The sequence below is a fragment of the Drosophila arizonae genome, chromosome 4, assembly GCF_054131065.1.
Source record: "Drosophila arizonae isolate 15081-1271.41 chromosome 4, UAZ_ARI_1.0, whole genome shotgun sequence".
Classification (NCBI taxonomy): domain Eukaryota; kingdom Metazoa; phylum Arthropoda; class Insecta; order Diptera; family Drosophilidae; genus Drosophila; species Drosophila arizonae.
The window spans coordinates 11,054,105-11,076,713 of record NC_142924.1 but is presented as its reverse complement, the minus strand read 5'-3'; the positions used below and the strand labels follow the sequence as shown (position 1 = coordinate 11,076,713).

The 22,609-nt window shown below is 38.9% G+C and overlaps 3 protein-coding genes across 14 annotated transcripts; 1 reads left to right on the top strand and 2 right to left on the bottom strand.

Annotated features, from left to right (window-relative positions):
- Nucleotides 1-9,856: 9,856 nt before the first annotated feature.
- On the bottom strand, nucleotides 9,857-10,649 carry Srp9 (signal recognition particle 9). Its single transcript, XM_018005602.2, has 2 exons — nucleotides 10,404-10,649; nucleotides 9,857-10,343 (listed from the first exon to the last, which is right to left on the bottom strand). Exons 1-2 carry the CDS (start codon nucleotides 10,542-10,544, stop codon nucleotides 10,251-10,253), a joined length of 234 nt encoding a protein of 77 aa, XP_017861091.1. The 5' UTR covers nucleotides 10,545-10,649; the 3' UTR covers nucleotides 9,857-10,250.
- A 65-nt stretch (nucleotides 10,650-10,714) lies between these two features.
- syd (JNK-interacting protein syd) lies at nucleotides 10,715-20,295 on the top strand. Of its 12 annotated transcripts, XR_016270133.1 has the most exons (17): nucleotides 10,715-11,469; nucleotides 13,114-13,134; nucleotides 13,661-13,897; nucleotides 13,952-14,107; nucleotides 14,165-14,570; nucleotides 14,721-14,825; nucleotides 15,017-15,052; nucleotides 15,501-15,518; nucleotides 15,987-16,044; nucleotides 16,111-16,289; nucleotides 16,354-16,576; nucleotides 16,647-18,305; nucleotides 18,367-18,584; nucleotides 18,650-18,844; nucleotides 18,978-19,038; nucleotides 19,229-19,307; nucleotides 20,075-20,295. XR_016270133.1 is itself a non-coding variant. In XM_018008379.2 (16 exons), exons 1-16 carry the CDS (start codon nucleotides 11,368-11,370, stop codon nucleotides 20,076-20,078), a joined length of 3,678 nt encoding a protein of 1,225 aa, XP_017863868.1. In that variant the 5' UTR covers nucleotides 10,715-11,367; the 3' UTR covers nucleotides 20,079-20,295. The 12 variants fall into 12 exon arrangements, 9 of the variants coding, with proteins under 9 accessions (XP_017863868.1, XP_017863865.1, XP_017863866.1 ...); XR_016270134.1 differs by lacking the exon at nucleotides 13,114-13,134; XM_018008379.2 differs by lacking the exon at nucleotides 19,229-19,307.
- Nucleotides 20,296-20,832: 537 nt separating this feature from the next.
- Stlk (Ste20-like kinase) lies at nucleotides 20,833-22,568 on the bottom strand. Its single transcript, XM_018008384.2, has one exon. The coding sequence runs from the start codon at nucleotides 22,388-22,390 to the stop codon at nucleotides 21,332-21,334; it is 1,059 nt and encodes a 352-aa protein (XP_017863873.1). The 5' UTR covers nucleotides 22,391-22,568; the 3' UTR covers nucleotides 20,833-21,331.
- Between the last annotated feature and the right edge of the window lie 41 nt (nucleotides 22,569-22,609).

Below are 22,609 nucleotides of genomic sequence, written 5' to 3'. Positions count from 1 at the left end.
TCAATTTGAGTGACGTTTTTCTATCTCAAGGTGCAATTTCCCTCTCTCGTAAGACCCATTGAAACTGAAGTAAATTAACAGATCTCTAATCAGGCATTATATAGCAAATATGAAGAAAATTGTCGCATATGCTGCAGCAATTTAGCCTGTGGCCGTTGAGTCGAGCAGAGCTGGTGCAGAGCGAAAAGAGCGGGGGTCGTATGAAAGACCACCCCCTGGCCAAGCTTCGCAGCCAACCCTCGTCAATCGTATCACTGCACAATTGACAAAAAACTTCTGAGATCATTAGTGTAGCCGGGCGTTGTTCGATCTCTTAAGGGTTGGCCTACATTTAAGGGTTACATAAGCTCTGCTGGGGGTTGGCACTCTTTGAAAGTCACTTTAAAGCCAAACGATTTGTTTGGCCAACAAATTTGACAAGAATTTGTAAACATTTTCGAAAACAATGCGCAGTATCGCGATGTCGATTAATCACGCGCCTCATTGATGATGCCCCACCCACTGCCCACCACTCACCGCCCTCAGCCCACATCCCAGAGTCGACGCCCACATCAATTGAGCACAACATGCAATTGATAATTAAACAAATATTTATGTACAAATAATTGGCATTAAATTGCGTTATCAATAAATAATTTTTACAACTCAGCGCTGATATAAGCTGTCACCGCTGAGATACAGACACAGTTGCAATTGCAGTTGCAGTTGCAGTTGCAGTTGCACTTGCAGTTGCAGATACAGATACACATTGCAGCTACATTTGCTGCTGCATATTTAAGCATTGGCTAATTATGTTGACCGAGTTGCGTTCACTCACAGTCAATCTATAGGCAGATACAATAAAAAATAATTATCTGCCTGCAGTTCATTTTGTTTTCTCTCTTTTTATTTATTTATTTTCTTTCCCCTTGCCTTTTTTTTACCATTTACAATGCAAACTGAGGCGCAACTTTGATTAATGGAATTTTATTGAGTGTAGAGATAAACAAAGTTGTATCGAAGTTGCATGGGCTATTTTTTATAGAACAGCGTTTTTAAATTGTGCTTAAAATAGATATAGTAAATTGTTCAATTTTAGCTCAAATTTCAAGTCCAGAAAAGAGTTTTTGTAAGCTGATTTAAAAAATAAAATTTTTAAGTGAAGAATATAAAAATGTATATTAAATCTGACTTTGTCTGTTTGAACTGTCTTCTTGAACAATTACTCCCATTATTATATACCATATACCATTAGCAATATTTTAAGTTTTATGTTCTATATCATATCTTCTGCTATTTATAGACTTCCGTTTTCTTCAGATTTTGATTAACTAACTCTTTCAAGATTATCCAGATATCTTTTATACCACACTCCTCTTCCGCTGCTCACATATCACTATATATATTTTATCTTTAGCATTACATATTATATCAATATAGACTTTGGATGTGCGCATATCTCAACAAAAAAATTGAAGACGAACCATGACAATAATAAAGTAAATTTCATTTATTGACATTAAATTTTAATTCACTTTCAACATTGAAAAAAACCTTTAACGTATGCGCATTTGTCTGGTGTGTGTATGTGTTTTTTTTTTTTTTTTTTTTTCAACTTCCCCTTCCCAAAACATTCTCGATAAAGTTTATAATTGAGTTGTGTGTTTTTATTATTAAGTGAGCGAATTGATTTGCTTGTTGTTGTTGCTGGGGGCAAACGAATTAAAAACTGATAAATGAGTTTTATTGAATATTATTTATTTATGAATATGTATTATATATGATTGTGTATATCGCGCAGGACAGTTGCCCACAGGTATTACGAAATTATGAGATTTATTTCATTTGAGTTTATTGATAATGAAGCCAAAGCCAAAGCCAAACAAAATTCGGGTGTGAATTAAACCACGAGAATGATAAGCCATTCGACGTAAAGCAACGGCTGATTTACAGAGGAAATCGAAAGGGTAAGTGGTATGGGGTTTGTGGCATGAGATGGCTAAGCGGTTACAAATTAGTGCCAATCTACCTAGGGGCCTGTCCTGGCATGGATTAAAAACAGTTTTTAGCAACAGCTGTAAAGTGGGGGTCTACGAAATGGGACTCTGTATAGGCCCCATGTGAATATGTATCACTGTATGGGTGTATGTACGTAGGTATAAATACATGAATGAAAAGGTATATGAATGAGCTAGAATATATCAATGAAAAAGCATGAATTTATAATGAATTGAATGTATGAATGAGTGCGAAAGAAGCTATTCATACAAACATCATATGAATAAGTATATGAATGTATGAATATATGATAGTACAACTGAATGAAAGTATCAGATAGTATGAATGCATGAATGTTAGAATGTACAAATGAATGAATATGTGTATAAATAAATATATGAATGAGTATGAATTATTGAATGAGTAAAATGAATGAATGAGTATGACTTCTTGAGTGAGTTAAATGAATGAATGAGTATGATTGCTTGAATAAATTTATAAATATTTAAACGAAATAATAGGTATAAAAATTAATGTGTATATATCTTTATAAATAGATAAGTGTGATTATTTAAATCTTTAAAAATTTCAATATCTCTGACAACTTGAATTTTTCATTCATCTGAACTACTTAACGCAGTGTGAATACCTCTGGTTACGTTTTATCTACAATATATGCATGTACGCATGCATATGGAAAAGGTTTAAGTGTATCTGTATCTTTATCTTGAACTTAAGATATCTTGTGCAGCTCGAAGAGCTGCGGTCGCGTCTTACTGCGCTGCACAAATAAAGTTGGCTCATTAGGCGCAGCGTAAACAAATTCGATGCCATTGAAAACCATCAGCCGTCAGGCAGTGAGTGAACCAGTGAACCAAGCCAGCCAGTCAGACAGTCAGACAGCCAGTCAACAACTACATATACAACCACACCGAGCAACCACTCAACCACTGCGGATAGTGGAAGAAAATGTGTAGCAATGCACGGCAGTTTGTTTGCTCAGATACATTTTGCTGCCGGTTAACGTCGATGTTGATGTTGTTGTTGTTGTTGTTGTTGTTGCTTTTGGTGCTGTTATTGTTGTTGCAGCAAGAGTTTTTTAACCTTTCGTCGCACACTTCCTTAAAGCGCCAGGTCGCAGCTCGGGCTCGAGTCGAGTTGAATCGATTCGAACACGGCAGTATATATAAACAGTTTACAGATAAGGCCACCTTTTGGCTGCTTGAAAATCGCATTTTGATTTGTATTCCGTATTTGATCAGATACACAACATGTGAGCTGTACGAGGTTGCGACTCGAGTCACATATTTTCCTCATATATTTGTACTGCATTTCTGTAATTATTTGTTTTGTAAATTCAATTGCCAGATAATGATGACGGCTCTGCTGCTGCTGTTGCTGCTTCTGCTGTTGCCTCAGTTGTCCCAGTTGCCCGTGTCCTGGCTAACTGCCTGTGCCTGAAATTTAAGATATCATAATATTTAATATTTTTTCGGTTAGGTCTTGTTTACCTTTCCGACTGTGCTCATAATTTATTATCTGTTTGTGTATCCATTAAAAATGTGGAATACGAGTATGTTGTAGTTATGAAATGATATGTAACAAATTCATAAATTATTTCCTCAAGAATGCAGGAAACTCTTAAATTAAGAAAACTAGAGATTGGAAGCTTTAAATATTTATTTTTGAATATGCAATATTAGCTAGTATAAACTAAATTTTTTTTTGAAGTTGAAGACCGAGTCATACATACCACGCTTTCCATTATGCATACCACTACCCTTATAAGCATAGATTTTACCTAGTATAGTCTCAGACTTTGTCTGTATATCTTTGGGGTATTTTCTAGTCCTTCACTCTTTACCAAACTCTCGATTCTTTCTTGTTTACTCTATAATTCTCCTCTTGCTTATCATTGTTGAGTTGTTGGTCATTCAGCTCAATCGTCTTTGACGTCTATTATGATGGATTAAATTTCAATTATTAAAACCCCGTTTGGCCGACTGCTTATCGATTTAACCTATTCGGCAGGCAGCTAGCTAGCCCATTCGCTTATCGTCATTTCCTCTGGCAATAATCAATTTTCAATTAATTCGAAGCACTAGCAGCCGATCCCACGCGCATAATCAGAAGCAGATAGCATTACGGAGTATTGAAAATAGAATTATAGAAATTTGTTTAAAGTCGTTTAAATTGCACTTTAAGCGTCGTTGTGTCACTCGAGCTGTAATCTAATCGCAGTCTGCGATTTAATTTATATAATCAACATGTTTGCCTAATTAAAAAATATTAAAATTGTTTATTGATACAAACGAAAAGTTGAAAGAGCTCATTGGAAATATATATTATAAGTATATAGACCGAATATGTTTTATGGTCCGTTTGATTGGGTAGAGACGTTATCGCTCTCTGCTTTGTGGCACTCTAATTGAAATTGCATTGAAATTGATTGATTTGCCCATAAATGTGAAATAGAACTCATATACCCCAGCTCCATTTGTTTGTTAATCGTTTTATTTTGGTGGCGAGTTACCTATATATAAGTTATATATAGTATAGATGTAGTATTTGATTTGAAGGGAGTTTACTGGAATGGGGGCAAATCAGTAATTGGGCGTGGTTGCAGAGCTTAAGCAGCGATTGCCTAATGCAAGTCTTAACTGGGATTATGTAGAAGAAAATATTTTGATAATATTCTGAGACAATTTATTAATTTATTAGGATCTGATTTAAATAACAGAAGTAGATATAAACCTAATCAATGATCTGACAATAGAGCGCTAGCAGAACTATAAGTTCTCTAGGTTCTATTAGCTCTTAGCGTCTCTGTAACATAATTATAGTTACCTTCTTGAATGACGATTGTTATTAAGGGATATGTGTATTGAAAAGTCAAGGAACTTTATAAAAATTTCGTAAATCTCTTAAAAAATGTATATGTAACAAATTTCCATATAACTTTTTACTTTTTATAAAAAAAATAATAACTGCGGCTCTCACTTATTAATAAAAATTTCCTAATTTCAAAAGTATTTCATCAGAAACACATATATAGTAATACACTCTCTAATCTATTGTCATTGCCAATTTCGCATTACGCATACGCCACGTAGTCGGCCAGCGCCAGCTCTTTCCCACGTTCCTAATTAGCCGACTGTCATAAAAAGACCAGGCAAAATAACAATAAAGACAAAAACTGAATAAATATATAGGAGCATAAGTAGTTTTTTGTTTTCGAAAAACATTTAGCAATGTAAACAGCAACGGGGGCGCCTCTCGGCGCATTAATCTCCATTAAAAGAGAATTTCAATGAATTTCTGCGGGTGGGACAGTGTGGCGCCAATGGCAAGCCTCCAGCCTCAAGCGCCTGTGGTTAGCTTTCAAGCTCCACAATCATATTGTCCACACTGGCAGCTACCGCACTTACGCGACTCTGCGCCGTACTTACATTTGCAATAATTCAAAGGTAAATAAAGTGCCAAAAATGCTTAGAGAAAATGATTTTATGCTGCGCACCGACAACGACGTTCGACTCGAGCCCCGCCCCCGTCTGCCTAGCCGGCACCCATTTGAGGGGAGCGCAGACAGACATTCACGAAGGCGACGCCGCAGCGCAAACATTTTAGTCGCCCAAAACGCTAATGGGTAAACATCTGCGTGAATGCGGTGAAGATCCAAAAAGCTGGGAAACTGAAGCTGAGTCTGAAGCTTGACAACTTCAAAAGTTTGTAAGTTGAGCGCGTTTTGGGCGCGGTTAAAAACGCGCACGGAAATACCCACTCGATAGATTCGATTAGCGTACGATTTCATGTAGATTGCTAAATTGGTTTTCCCTCGATAAGACCGATGCCCGATGCCCGATGTTATAGTAAAAATATTTGATTTATCAATTTGCCGTTGCCACCTATCAAGATGGTATTAAGCTCTAATCATAGACGTTGATTTATCAACCAAAACCAGGCCAGCCTTCTAAATACCTAGTTATAAATAACCCAAGCCAGGCAAAAGCCATATATAATCGTAGCTATATATATGTGTACATATATATAGCATGTATAATATTATTAACAATAATTATTGCCTTCCATATCTGCCAGAGATTCAAGAGAGTTCCACTCCTCCAGAGCGGGCCGCCTCTCTGATAGAGCATGACAAATCTGTTTACCGAACCGACTTGACTGGAATTTCAGTTTCCAATTAACGTGCGTATAACATTATTATAAAGATAGATATAGATAACTGAGCGATTTCTAGAAATTCGTATAGCCGGCAAAGTGATTCAATTATAATGAAATGATATTTTGTTTCCTTATAGACATTGTGTCACCTAGCTATAATGATGAATGTGGAATGACATATGTTTGTGTGTATTACTAAGGCCACTCTTTGACGTCAAGCAAAGTCCAGGTATTGCAGCTATAGCCTCTTCCGGTTAATCATGCTTTAGGTGGAACACCAGGAAGTGTTGAGAAAACTGTTGTATGGGTCAGGGTTTAATAATAGTAGGCGCTGATATATGGGTATCATATATATAGATAGAATTGCGACAGCTAATTGTGAGATCATAAATAAAAAATATTTCTTTACAAATTTTTGTGAGCATGAGTTCTAATAGACCACAGATAATCAACAGTTATATAATCAGTACTTATCTCTTCTCTCTTCTATATTTACTTACCTTCTCTTCTCATAAATATTTACTTTTTTAGATTGAATATATGTATATGCATATATTACTTTAATAATAATAATAATAATAATAGAAATATAAATAAATACTTAAGAGTATATAATTTAAACAATCATTAGAAAAGTTAACTACATACATATGTATATATATCGATATAGTCTCTGTACTAAGCAATTCGAACAAAAATCCATTGAAACTTATCTCTAAAACGTGTTAGTTATTATAGGACAATACTCACATTTAATAATAAAAACCTATTTAAAATTATCTCTGATCGACGTTGTCACAATCTTGAAATTGAATCAATATTAGTTTTAATGCCACCCTACGCATTGGAAGTAGGGTGAGTCACGCAAATTCGGCATATCGCAATGTTCGGTCAATGAGCTTGCGTCAATAAGTTTGGTCATTAATGAGCATTATCGTGCGATTCGAATCGTCATTCATTTGCCGAACAAAGCGACAATTTTAAATACCAATCGACCCACTCCAAAAAAAGAAAAGCTTCCATCAAGAGAGAGGTTTGGTTTTTAGTGTATTGACTCAAAACGGTAGCCGCTCAACAGTGGCTAATGGTCATAATTAAACTCGGCTCTATTTGCATAACTCGAGTGTACGACGAGCCGAGGCGAAACTCAAAGCAAAGCAATGCAAACTTCAACAACAACTAACTGCAAAGCGGTCCGACTTACGGCAATGGCTGCTCGGTGCTCTCTAAAGTGTTCACAATGTGAGCAGAGTATATTGGCATTGTGCATATCAAGCTTTGCGGCGCCTTTGAAGTGGGCAAATCAAAAACATTGAAGGGTCATTGGAAAATGGAATCTGCAGCAGAGGGAAAGTGCAGCAGTTGCTTGAACTAAGCTGATAATAGGCCCTTCTGGTCTATTAGCAATTCCTCTTTATGCTCTCCTATAGTAAAATAAATGGAATATATACAGGCTATATGGCTGTTTTGTTTGCTCTTAAATCTAAGAACTTCAAACGGGAGAGCCCTGCTGCAAAGAGCATGTTGCAGTCGCTCAGACTCGTCTCTAAGTTCGTTAAGCCTTCGTGAATATCTGCCTATGCTCAGGTTCTCTCATTTTGTACTTACACTTAAAGTATGATGGGTGAATTGGCTGTCTTTCAGTCACTCTGCCTTCTGGCTCTCTATATGCTTGCCCTCTCAATCCATCCAACTATCCAGCTCTCAAGTACTTCTTAAAGGCAAATCGCCACTCTCCTTATAAATACATATATTAAGTTTCAACATTCTTGCTCAGTGAGCGAGTATGACGAAGTTCCTATCACACCCACCTCCAACTAATTTATGCCTTGCGCAATTGTTATTAAGTATTAAGTATTAACTCAACTTATTTCTTTGCACTTGCTCGTGGACTTAATTTACAGCTAATTGTCATATGACCGACTATCAATGGCGGTAATTTATATAGTAGCTACAGATATCTATATTCATACATACGTATATATATCAAAGAAATCTCAGGGATTTACTCGCCTTGGACAGTTGGAAGACCCTGTCTAATTGCTAGCTAACTGTACTTAAATATCTTTATAATTGACGCCAGTGGGTGTCATAAAATGCATCGTCGCGTAATACTAGTAGTAAGTACACCCAAGTCTATGGAACGAACGCGTAAAGCCCCCTCCCCAATCAGCCGCAACCACAGGCCCAACTGAACCACCCGCAATAAAAAGCATTTATGTTATTTGTCAAGTTTATCGTGGGTAACTCCACGTATGTAGAGTCGACTGTGTACGATGGGGTACATACAGCAGATTGTGCTCAAAAATGACAAAAATAAGGAGTATTAAACAAATAAGAAGAAGAGAGAGAGGCAGATAATCTGAGCAAAGCAACATTTTAATTTTATTTGGAAGGTGAAATATACTATATTATGGAAACCCATCAAAATGCTATCCAAAATATAGGCTTTACGACCCACTGTGCAGACCGTGCACCTAATTAAACTCGGATGGTGGTGGTGTTACTTTATCGAGTTGTAACGATCGATTGAATGTTGCGTTTATGGTTTTCAAATACCAGTAGCCGAAGCCCGGCCGCACGCTCTCCTCGTATCATACGATATCATATAGTTTATTATTATTTATTTGATTTGTTCGATTCTGATAGGTGGAGAGAGGAGCAGAGCACAGTAATTGTTGTGGCTTTTCAAATTTATGAGCCAAGAAGACAGTTTGTGGTTTACGATGTCATTGCATTTCCAATTGATTATGATTGAGATTGTGTTTGAGATTGTGAGTGTGATTGTGATTGCAATGAATGCACGGTAAACAAGCTATTCGAAAAGCACAAACATCCGATAGTGAATGGACCCACGGGCAAACAGAAGCCAAATGAGCTTGTCCACGGCCTGTGGGGCCGGAAATACGACAGGTGAGAAGATCTCTTCAGAGTCGGCTTCGATGTCCACTAATCAAAGCCAAGTGGCAGACGCTTGAGCTGCAACTGTAGGGTCTGTGACGAAGCCGATCAAAAGCAACCGCTTCGCATTCTGTGGGTCAAACAAACGTCGAGACGTTTGGATGCCTTAATCCAAAGTGGCTACTGAGTTGCCTAGTTGCAGGTACTCATCTCTCATCTTCTGCATGGACAAACACTTCTTATGGCATTTGGTCAACAACACTTTGGCTACTGATCTATCTCTTTCTCTCTCTCTCTTTATTGAGTACTGTGTCTCTCATGATCTCATGATGTGAGGCATCAAACTCGCATTGCTGTCAATCTCCTGTGGCAAATAAACTCGAGTGCCTCATATGCAAATATTTAAATATTTACTCTCCGCTTATTAAGTGAGTAACAGCGGTCAGCGACTACAGCAACAGCAAAAGCAGCAGCACCAGCAACATCCACAGCAACAACAACATTAAAGTTCTTTCCTTCGCTCACGCACTCACCTTTACTGACTCACCTGTGCATTGGCAATTGTTTGTTTTGGCTGTTTAATCGCTTTAATGGCTAGGCAATTAACATTTTTTCAACCTAAGTAGGCAGCAGCCAAAAACTTTCCAGTTAACAAGTATAAAAAGTTGCACGAAAATACGAAAATTCTAATTTCATGCAATCGCAAATTTTAAACTGCTAACGGCTTCACGGCGCCCTCTACAGTTCATTTTACACTTGTCGTTAATAAATATGTATCGATAACTGAATTATAAACAAATTTTACTTTCTTATAAAAACACCATTTAATTTGTTTAAAGCATTTCATGGAAATGTGGACTAATTCAATAAGTCACCATAGTGCAGCTAACTGCACACATTTACATTACAATAAATACAAAAGTATTATAAATTTAAAAAAGCACCGGGACCCTTATTCTTCGGCTGGCTGCTGTGCACAGAGCTAACATTTATAACAATGTTATTTAAACAGTAAACTACTCTTGTTACCACATCGTAGCCTGCCGCGGGTCCAGTGCGCTTATAAACTAAACAAGTGTAGGATGAAACACACAGCAAACGGTTCAGCTAACACCAACAGCAAATAGTTTATAATGTTGTTGTTGTTGTTTCATTTGATCCAAATTGCTGCCGTGGCCAATTTGTTGCATTAGCTACTCCTTGGACGCCATATGACCAACCAGATTGCTTGTGATTTTCTCAATTTTCTTCAGATCGGGCATGTTTTCCGCTTTATACTGCACACACTGAAAACAAATACACATACATTAGGTACACTTTATTTATTTCTCAGCAATTTTTAATACCTTCACATTGTCCGTCATTTTTAGCAGTAAGTGCCCCTTATTGTGCACGTATTTCATGGTGTATCGGCAGTTTTGTGGGTTCGCCATATACATATTCTCCGCGGCAATTTCAAAGTCCTCCCAGTTTTTAACAAACACCATGTTGATCTTTTATTTGTTAAATGCAAATGCAAAAAAATAAAATGAAATCGAAATCCAGCAACAACACAAACGTCAAAAGACAGCGTGTCAAAGACGTCATCGGTATATCGATAGTTTATACGTGCAATAAATATCTAACATTTGTTATACGGTCACTTTGAGTCTCTTTGGCATTTGCCAACACTACAGTCATTTCTCATTCATCACGAAAATCGGTTGCTCGGCTGATGTTCTCACATATTTTATTGATAAAATGCGCTGAAAACAGCGTGTTTTACTGATAAAATTGTTTCAAATTATAGTCCAACTATGTGGTTAAATAGTTCTTACATAAATTGAGTGCGACACTAAGCTAAAATGTGCGAAAAACGTACGCGAAAAAATGAAAAGTAATCAAAAATACGTCGCAAATGGAGGGGGCAAGAGGCTGATGGCCAAACATAGCCACAGCGAAAAACGCAAATAAGTGACACGCAGAACAAATAGAGAATGCAATTATATTAAAAATAATCAAGCTACATCTATAATATACAAAACACAGAAACATAACTCAGAGAGCACTACGAAAACAAATAACAAATAAAACAACCACTGCACCTGTATTGGTGTGTATATGTATGCAAGTGTGTGTGCCTGTGTGGGTGCAGCACACACAGTAGCTGGATAGTGTCTGTTGTTGTTGTTTGGGGTGGAAAGCTGCATAACGCGTGACGTGTGACAACCCCATACACACACTCATCCGTTCACCCACACTCAAATGCGTAATTAGGAAGAAATACAAAATTGAGAGAGAGAGAGTCAAAGACCAACAACAACAATCAGCATGATGGACAACGATGACACAATGCTCAACAACTGTGGACCGCAGTCGGGCGCCGAAACGGTCTACGGCACCGAGGACAACAATATGGTCATGTCCGAGAAGGTATGCTCCACAATAAATGATTCATGCGGGCAACGCTTATGCGATAACACCACATTCATATCTCGGCAACAGTTTATAAGTAGTAGATAATTTGGCATGCTTTACAGGAAGTGCCACGCACAATCAGTGTTACATATGACTGCTATTTATCTATAACTCTGCCCTTCTCTCTCACTCCCACTCTATCTCTCTTGCACTCGCTGGCTCCGGCTTGTTTATTATGCATCAGCTGAGCAGAGTCGCGGCGAGTCATTGACATTCACAAGTGCTGCCCGAAAAAGGAGTTCAAAGAGTGTCTGCAAAAAAGAGGAAGAGAGAGTGAGCGAGAGAGCGCGTGGAAGTAGAGAATAGAAATCAATAAACCGCTCGTTTGCCTAATTTAATGTCGCCTCACGCAATTTGCTCAGCAGTTTATTTTTATGTTTCTTACTTCCCAGCCCGTCCCTTTCTCTCCTTCATATACTAACGGATGGCCCTTTTATATGCTTTATACTCTTTAAAGAAGGAAAGCTTTTTACGGGGCATATTAGAGTTTCTACTTTACTACTTCGTATACTGTGTATGTAGTTGCTTACAGGGTAGCAGCTAGTCGAGCGCCACTCGCCTACCAGCCGTATTTCTGGCAATCAAAGCAGCGTCATTGATTTTTGCATTTTATCAGCTTCGCAAGGGATTTAATCGGGCTGCCCTCAATGCAAATGCTTGGGGAATGAGCTCATCGAGCTTCCTCTCATGCCAAAGGCCCTTTAGACAGCTGCCACTTGAACTACCTGTTAATTGAGTTAATATTGAGTTAGGTAATTTGACTCACTCAGCCGACTCCGTCACAGCTGTGAGACATGTACATATGTATGTCTGTCTGTATGTATGTGTGTATTTACTTTCCAAAGCAACTGCTGCTGCTGAATAATAAAACTGGTTGTACTTCAATCAACTTGAGAGCAGAATGGTGATTTAGTCTTATAGGTAACCAAATATATATTTATAAATATGTATATAGCTTGACCTCGAAGCAAAATATTGTCTTATGCTGGTCTTAAATGCGGAAAAGCCAATCTTGATGAAACGACCATAAAAATAATTTTTATTGATTTTTATATACGACATTTTATTATCAATTTATATGCTTCACTTTTATGCAGTCATTTTATATTTAAATAAAGTAATTTATAATTTATTTTACATATATAAATTTAATTTCAATAAAAGGAATGAACCTTATTGCTAATAATAATATGAAATATTTATCAAAATAAACTTATTAGGAAAATGTGAATCAATTAATTCTAGCTTTAAAGCTTAGATTTTAAACTGTTATAATCGACTTTATAAAAAAGTTATTCAAAAAGAAAAATCATTTAATTTATGCCCTAAGCTCTCTTTCAAAGCTATAAATTTGTACCCATGATATTTATATTTATTTACCCATAATCGACATATTATTCTATCTTGAATTGAAATACAATTTTTCATGCTCATATTATATCATTTATATATATTCGCACTTGCATTTCTCATTGGCCTTCGCACTTTGTGGGTTTCTCGACTTGTTTATTTATTTACTTTTATGTGTTAACTTTAATTTTGTTAAACCTGAGTATTTTACATGTGCCCATTTCTCTTCTTTTTCTCTTTCTCTTTCAGAATGGAGAGGTTGGCAGCATCGTGAGTTTGAAAATTTCTTGGTTCTTTTTTGTTTGTTTAATATTTTGTTGTCTCACTTAAAACGTTCAACTAAACGCACGATTTTTAATTTGTTTACATTATATTTTTCTATCTCTCTTTTAATTTGTTACGCTTTGCACTTAGTTTAAGGTTTTTTTTATTGTGTTTTTGTTTTTTTTACTAACCAAACGGCATGGGAAGTTTAAAACTTTGACCTTTCAAGCTTTCCCATTGCCTGCTCTTACCTAACCATCTTGTGGGTCAGCGCGGGGTCTGGCGACGCTTAAGCATGCCTTTTCATTGGGCTTTCATTCGCGTTTTCAAGTGTTCCATTCATAAAACAAAGCAGCCGCAAACCGCAATTATGATAGGTTTTAATTAAGCCATTTAAAGTGCGCCCATCTCTCATTCCATCTCTGCCTCTATCCATATCTATATCTATCTTACTCGCACAAACTTCGTCTTGCTCTTGTTGTCTATGCTGCATTGGCATTTGAAATTGATGCACTCTCTCTTCCTTTCACAGGTGCAGCAGCTGGCTGGCAGCATTTATCAGGAGTTCGAGCGAATGATCAATCGCTATGACGAGGATGTGGTTAAAAACTTGATGCCTTTGCTGGTGAACGTGCTGGAGTGCCTAGATGCCTCGTATCGCATCAATCAAGAACAGGATGTGGAGCTGGAGCTGCTGCGCGAGGACAATGAACAGCTTGTTACACAATACGAACGCGAGAAGAGCGCACGGAAGCAGTCGGAGCAAAAGGTGAGCGGCTGAGCGCTCAATTGTAATCAACATTTAATTAAACCACTCAAACAGCTCTTGGAAGCGGAGGACTTGGCTGAGCAGGAGAACAAAGAACTGGCCAGCCGTCTAGAGTCTCTAGAGAGCATTGTGCGCATGCTGGAGCTAAAGCACAAGAACAGTGTGGAGCATGCCAGTCGTCTAGAGGAGCGTGAGGCGGACCTCAAGAAGGTGAGTAGACTGGAGGCCATTGGAAACCAGCTGCTGACCTTTGCATGCAACTCTCAGGAATATGCCAGGCTACACGAGCGCTACACGGAGCTGTTCAAGAACCATGTGGACTATATGGAACGCACCAAAATGCTAATGGGCTCAACGCACTCACAAATGAGCACTGCCTCCGATCGCATGGAGGTGAGTCGGGCGCGACTCAACCCGGTGGCGCGCAGCTCGGGGCCTGTCTCCTATGGCTTTGCCTCGCTGGAGAACTCTGTGATGTTGGACACGGAGACGATTTGCAGTGTGGGCAGCCAGTCTGATGACTCCGGGCCGCCTTCGTTGCAGAACGAACTAGATAATTTGGCTGGTACCGTGGAGCGAGGCGCCGCAACAGATGCGCTGCAGCAACAACATCAGGCCACCTCGCCGCAGAGTCCTGACATAAGTCCCGTTGTGCCAAATGTGCCCGCAAATGGTAGGTGGAGGCGTCTACCAAATGGCTGAACCTTTAGCTAACCTGCAACTGCACTAATTTTCCAATATTCTATTTTCTTTTGTGTTTGTGTTTGTGTTAACTTCACTAAAAACGAATCCATATATAAAACAAAACCCAACCCCAACCCAGTTGGTCGTTCGACCACCAAGAAGGAGCAACGCTCGGACAACAATCTGTACCAAGAGTTGTCCTTCCAGGATAACGAAGAGAGCGAAGAGAATGAGATTGTTACGGGTAAGCAGTGGATACTTGAGATTAAATTTAGAGCACGTCAAAAACGTATTCTTTTCTCTTTCTCTTGCTGTCTGGGCGCACACATACACACGCACACAACTGAAACACTTGCACACACACACGCAATCACTCCCTGGGACTCAATGGCCACTTGTCTCATGCTCTTTCTGTGTCTCTCTTTTCTGTAACAGGCAGCTGGGTACATCCCGGAGAATATGCATCCTCAGGTAGGTACCACACACAAGACCAACTCCAAGAACAACAACAACAAACTCCACCACCAACACCATATAATTCCTACATATATGGATTCATCTATATAACCTGTAAATACATAAAATATCATACGATAATCGACTGATCGAAAGAACAACAATAAGTTATAGAAATGAGCATTTAGCATACAATGGATACTCTAGCGAACCGTGTTTGTGATATGTGTTGGAATCGATGTGCTCGAGATACTGTTGTCACTATATTGCAAAGCTTAATAAAAACTATCATATTTATTGACCTCTAATGAAATTTCAAATTTCTCTTTTTATGCCAAAACCAATTTACTTATTCCAAACATCCCTTTTCCCTATTACCACCCATAAAAAAATCAAATCTTTTTGTACAAATATCAAACACTCAAACACCGACACCTACAACAACAACAATAAACTATCAAAGCTAACGACAACTATTTCGGTAAGTTTTCTCGTGCGTTACGATATACCTATATACATAGTTCCTATCTATTGTAGTCTCTTGCTATGTAAGTAGTGTCCCCAGTCTTCCTCTCTCTTCAAACTTCAGTTTTACTTTCATTGTTGGTGTTAGAGGATGATCTCTGGGCTAAAGGGTGTTATCAGAGATTATTAGTTTTAAATTGTTCCTATTTTAATACCTTTTTTTGTGGATAGCTTTATTTTTGGTTCAGGTTTTGAGAATATTTTGTGTTTCACTTAATTCATGTTTTTCGTTTATTCATAAATATCATGCATGTTATTTGATCCACTTAAATACGATCCTCATATGTTATGCATACTTAAATAATTTCATTTGTTTTATACTACCTTTCAACATCTGCTCTTACGTTCCATATAAAATCCACACTCGTTCCACATAACATTTGTTTGATTTGCCCTAATAATGTTTTTATGAATACCTTTGCAGGAATGGGCAAAGAAGTGGAAAACCTCATCATGGAAAATAATGAGCTGCTAGCAACCAAGTAAGTTTTAGCTACCCATAAACCAAATCAATCAATAAATGTATTCATCATTCAATTCCCACACAGAAATGCACTCAATATTGTCAAGGATGATTTGATTGTGAAAGTGGATGAGCTGACGGGTGAAATAGAAATCGTGCGCGAAGAGCTAAATGCGATGCAACAATCGCGTGCGAAGCTAAGGCAGCGCATTAGTGAGCTGGAAGATGAGCTCAAGAAGACCAAGGAACAGGTGAAACAACAGAGTAAGTTACTCCAGTCCCATTAAAATAGGCACAGCTAAGTCTAATTCTCTCTAAATTCTCACAGACACCGAGCAGGAGGAGAACGATGTGCCGCTGGCGCAGCGCAAGCGTTTCACACGCGTCGAGATGGCCATGGTGCTGATGGAGCGCAACCAGTACAAGGAGCGGCTAATGGAGCTACAGGAAGCGGTGCGCCTAACGGAGATACTGCGCGCCTCGCGCACAGTCGATAATTTGGATAAGAAGTCGAAACAGAGCATTTGGAAGTACTTTAGTAATCTTTTTACGTAAGTATATCACATATATTCCACCCTGCATATTCGGAGTATTAATTGCTTATATTTACTCTCACAACAGCCCCTCCAACCGTCCGACGGAACGCGTCGCTGACGGTCTTGGAGGGGGGCCGATGTTTCGTCACACAGGCGGAGGAAGTCCTGCCCACAGCCATGGATCACCCAGCCGTGGAGGAAGCGACAATCGCCTTACCCTAGCTGGCTCACAGCCGCCGCCGCATCCGGCCAGCGCCGGCCTTGCCAACGCACTAATCATGGCCAAGGACTATGCAGAGGAGGGCACCTCAGAGCGCATCAGCGCCAGGCGGCGTGAGCAATACCGACAGCTGCGTGCTCATGTGCAAAAGGAGGACGGACGCCTGCATGCCTATGGCTGGAGCTTGCCCATCAACAAGACCAATCAGGATGCCAATCCAAATCGCCATTCAGGCGGTGTACCCGTGCCCGTCTACTGTAATCCCCTAGCGGAGGCATCGCCGCACATGAAGGTGTTTTGTGCGGCAGGGGTGAATCTGCAAGGTGGCTTCACAAAGGATGGCCAATCGCTTATACCCGCCGATTCGCCCTATGCACCGCGCTCGACGCTCAAAATTGCGGAGATAACCAGTCCAACGGCCGAGCAGAGCGCCGAGGCGCTGGATCGCCAAATGGCGCGTGCCAGCCTTGAGACCCTGGAGCCCGAGACACAGCTCAGCTCGTTTGTGTGGATCTGCACCAGCACGCATGCCGCAAGCACGGTCAGTGTGGTGGATGCCAATCAGTCGGCCACTGTGCTGGATGCTTTTCCCATATGTGCATCGCATCTGCTATGCATTGCCTCTGTGCAGGGCGCCATGGAGAGCGACTATGCGTTGCTGGAGCAATCGGAAGTGGTCAAGGCGGGTGAGATGCTGCAGCGGCCAGGTGAGGGCCCCGAGCTGTGTGGCAAAGTGGAGTTTGTGCGTGTGCGACCCAAATCGGATCAGAACAGCAACAGCAAGCAGAGCTCACAGGAGGGTGAGGAGGTGCCCGCGACAATAACAGTCGTTGGCGTGGCAGAGGCCAAAGAGGCTACAGAGAAATCGAATGAGCAGCTGCCCGCCGTCGATGCAACCGAGCCGCTGGGCAATGTGGAGGCCATCAAGATACGCCAAGCGTTGCCAGGTGCACCGCAGCGACTCTCCTCCAGCAACGCGGACATCAGCAACAATCATGTCAACAATAACAACAGCAGCAGCAGCAGCAATAATGTGCAATTCAGCATAAAATCGTTGAATCCCATTCTGGGCACCAAAGACCGCGATGAGCCCTTAATGAGCTCAGTGGGACCCACCATGTGGATGGGCGCCCAGGACGGTTGGCTGTATGTGCACAGCAGTGTGGGCCGTTGGCATGAGTGTCTGCACAAGGTGCTCCTGCCCGATGCTGTGCTGGCGATAGTGCATGTGGAGTCGCGTGTTGTTGTTGCGCTGGCCAATGCTCAGTTAGCCGTGTTCCGCCGCCAAACAGACGGCCAATGGGATCTGAATAGTTATCACCTGGTTACGGTCGGTGATCGCAATCATTCGATACGTTGCCTCTGTGTGGCCGGCGAGCGCATTTGGGCTGCGCATCGCAACAAGATCTTCATTGTTGATCCCATATCGCTAAACATTGTGCACTCGCTGGACGCGCATCCCCGCAAGGAGAGCCAGGTGCGTCAAATGGCGGCAACAGGTGCTGGCGTTTGGGTGTCCATACGGTGAGGTCATAATCATTGAATCCGAAGTCCAATGAAATTAACTGATTTACTCCTGTTACAGCTTGGACTCCACACTACGTCTATATAATACACACACATTTGAGCACAAACAGGATGTGGATATTGAGCCTTACGTGTCCAAAATGCTTGGCGCTGGCAAGCTGGGCTTTAGTTTTGTGCGCATTACAGCGCTGATGGTGTCCTGCAATCGCCTCTGGATAGGCACCAGCAATGGCGTCATCATATCTGTGCCGCTGGCCGAGGTGCAGCAAAAGTCATGTGAGCTTAGCTTCCCATTCTATCTTTGTTCAAAGCTTAAACTGATTTATCCTCATTGCTTGCAGCTGATCCCAATGGTCACATGCCCTTGTGCTGCATGGCCAATGCTCAACTGTCCTTCCATGGCCACCGCGATGCGGTCAAGTTCTTTGTATCGGTGCCCATGCTCCAGCAGCCAAATGGCACGCTCACCTTTAGCAACAAACGGCCCGACATGTTGGTCATGTGTGGAGGCGAGGGCTATATTGATTTTCGCATAAGTAAGTGGAGTCACCGGCCATCCAAACTCTAGCTAAACTATTCACCAGTCCTGACAATCAGCGATCTCATATCTAACTAAACATCTATATATAAATGCAGTATATAGTATAATCGTTCCATATTCCTCTGCAGGACATGAAAAATACGATGCTAGTGATAATGCAGCGCATTTGATAGTTTGGAAAGTCGATACGTAAGCTTTGCTTTTAATTTTGTTTTTGAGTTGAATATGTTTTTAATTTGCGCCGTTTACGTAATGATTCTTTTTGTTGTTTCAATAATATTTTTAATTTCTCTTTTTGCTTAGTTTTGCATTGTTGCTATGTCTATTTGTTTACCTAATTGCATTTTCTTTTTGTTTAACCTTTGCCGTGGCCGTGTAGTACCTTCAATTTGTAGTGCTCCGAACAGCGACGTGCCCATGGGCCGACAATCCAATTGGAATGCAGCATTCTTCTAAAGGTTTATCCATATATTTATGTTCAATATTTTGTTAAATTTTTGATTTATTTCTGTTTATCACGTTTTACAACCTCCAACAAATTTGTCTCTGCACTTTTTTGTCACAATGTTCCAATGAAATCCACAACCCAAATTCAAATATGTGGATTATCTGTAAACTGTTCTCTTTGGTGTCCTTGTGAATTGTCCCTGTGAACTGCTATATAAAATATATAAGAGCAGCAATTGTATTAAAAAATAACGAAACAAATGAAAAACCTGATACAGGATATAAAATATCAATTTTGTATATACGATTTTTTATCTAACTTTTAGTTGCGGTTCTTAAACTTTCGGTTGTAGTTTGCTGATTTTATTTATTTAATGCCTTTTAATATTTATTGTAAATTTTATTTGCTTAATATTTTTAAAATAAACTTATACTTTTTATATATTTTTTATTTAATTTTGCTCCAGTTCTTACAAAATTGCTGGCTATTTTACAAACTACCAAATAAATCGCGCACTCTCACTAAAATATTATAATAATGATGAAAATAAATACTAATCAAAAACCAAATAATATATGAAATCTTGATCAAGTTATGCATATATATCAAATTATGATATATGAATGCTGCATAGTAGCTCAATACTTTTCAATGCTTTTGTAAATTATCTAAAAACAATTAAAAATCTCTTGTAGTTCTGTCGCAGCAGCACTAACTAAGTGTACATTGTGTATATATGTTCCTGATTTGCTAATTTGAATTCCTTAACTCTTGCAGATGATAATGACATGGAGAACAGTATTCAACTGGAACCAAATCAAACAATCGAAAATCGTGGCGATAAAAGTTATTTGATTGTGTGGCATGTTAGTCAGCGTTAAAACTAAATTGTTTTAAGTAAATTACAAGTTATGCATATATATAATATACATATATATACAAATCCGACCCAAGCAGTTACAAGTTTTTGCAGGCTAGAAAAAAAAAAAAAAAACAAATATCTTTACCTTAATTTAGTTTTTAAAGCTCCCAACTTATTTACAGTACAATGCGTCCGAGCATTGCCAAGAGCATAAGATAGACATATATACATATATATTTTGGTTAGGCAAACAGACTTGTGCTAATACTTATGCTTCACATACTAGCTTCATATATAAATATTTATATTTAAAAAAATGAAAAAATTAACCTAAATGTTATTTAACACAGTGATAGCTCGCTATATAACTCAATGATATATAAATTAAAATTTGTACATTTTATGCGCTCTTGAAGCAGAGAAAGTTATGTTTTTTACATATATATATATTCAATAGAAATGTCCAAATACCTTAAACTAAACTAAAGATCCCGTTTGTGCGTGATTTTTTTATCCAAATAATTAGTTAAATTTGTATTTTAAGTTCAAAGTTTCAAAAAGCAATTTCTAATTTAGTTATTTGTTAAATAATTTTAATTTTTAGTTGAACCGATTACGTCTAATTGTTATTAATTTGTTTAATAATACGTAATAAACGAAAACAAGACCAACATTTCGAATATTATTTTTCATTTTTATTCTTAGAGGCAAAAAGTGATATTTATAATTTAGAAATTTTTGGATACTTTAAATACGGATTTTAATATGGCATAACAAGGCGAACTTACGCATTAGCTTTGGCTTGAATCGAGCAACTATATAATGGATAAATATACATATACATATATATAACACTAGATTATGTACTGTAAATAAAGCCACAATTTATAAAATATAGCAAATTATGTGAAATAAATTATGGATAACAATTGAGGATTTATTGGATTGGTATGAACTATCTAGGATTATGTACAGAACTGGACTATCGGGCAGCTTTGGTAGTTATAGAATTGGAATATCTACAACTGTAAATAAGGCTAGTCTGAATGATAGATTGTAGACTTTTGACTATTGTTTAGATTAGGTAAATGCATTTCAACATTGACTCCGCTTTGATTTGTATCTAAAACATTTTTTTATTTATCTTATTTAGATCTTATATAGTTCATTCATTAAAAACTCCATTCTATATCCTCTCGGCATTCCTGCGCATGATCATCGAGTGATGCGATTATGCCGACAGCATCATCATCATCCATTATGGAATTGGTATCCAGTTCGGATCGACATTTCTTAATGTAATCCGTGATGGAGGCGTGTCTGCATTGCTTGAAGAACGCGTGAGTCATCAGCTTCTTGGCGCTCCAGCGATTCTCGGCATTGCGATTCAGACAAATCTCCACAAACTGATGGAAATCGTCGGAAAGCACACGTTGGCTGTAGATATCATAGGTTCGGCGCGTCGTCGCATTCTCAAATGGAATTTTGCCCTGGTCGTCCAGGAGCATAGTATACGTCGATCTATCTAATAAGGACGGCACATTTCCACGTATTTTCTCTGTGTACATTAGCGTGGGTTGTGTCTCGAAATAGGGTTGGATACCGTTAGCCAGCTCACATGCCGTTATGCCCACGGAATAGATATCTGATTTCTCCGTATATCCATGAATATTTTGATCCAAAACTTCCGGAGCAGCCCAATTCAGATGCTTCTCGTGCGATATGCCATGCAAGACGGGTTTCTTTTTGCCATGCTTTATAAAACTGCGACTCTCGTGAAAATTAGATAATACTGCCTTATTTCCGTCCAATAAGATGTGCAGAGCCCTCACAGACCCGTGAACAAAGTCATTCGAGTGTATATACAAAAGGGCGGCGAGGACATCCTTGAATATCAATGCTATCAATGTCTCTGGAAAGCCGTTGCAGAACGTCGTTTTAAGCAGAAGTTCACATGTGCCAAAGCACATATACGGGTGCAGCACATAGACATCGCTATCCACAATAAAACTATTTAAAATCTTATTGATATTGGGATGATTGAATTGTCGACAACATTGAATCTCGGCGAAAAGTCGCTTTAGTTCGGCATCATCGTCCACTTCCAATGAATATTTTTTAACAACTAACACACGATTGTTGACAGTACAATTTGCTTTGTAAACCGAACAGAATTTGCCATGCTTAAATGCTTTTGTGAATTCATAGTCTGTTAAGCTATTGCTAAACATTATTATTTCAATTTGTAGAAAAAAATTTGTGTTCGAATTTCGAACAGCTGACTTTGACAGCTGTGACCTAATTAACGGCGTTGCTTTTGCAAATTGACGGCTTGGTATTGCCCGCGCAAAATTTGAAGGAATGCGGTTGATTTATTCTTTATCAATTCATAATTAATTTAAATATGTATAGTATTTTCTTTTGATATACGGTATTCAATTCATGCTGTA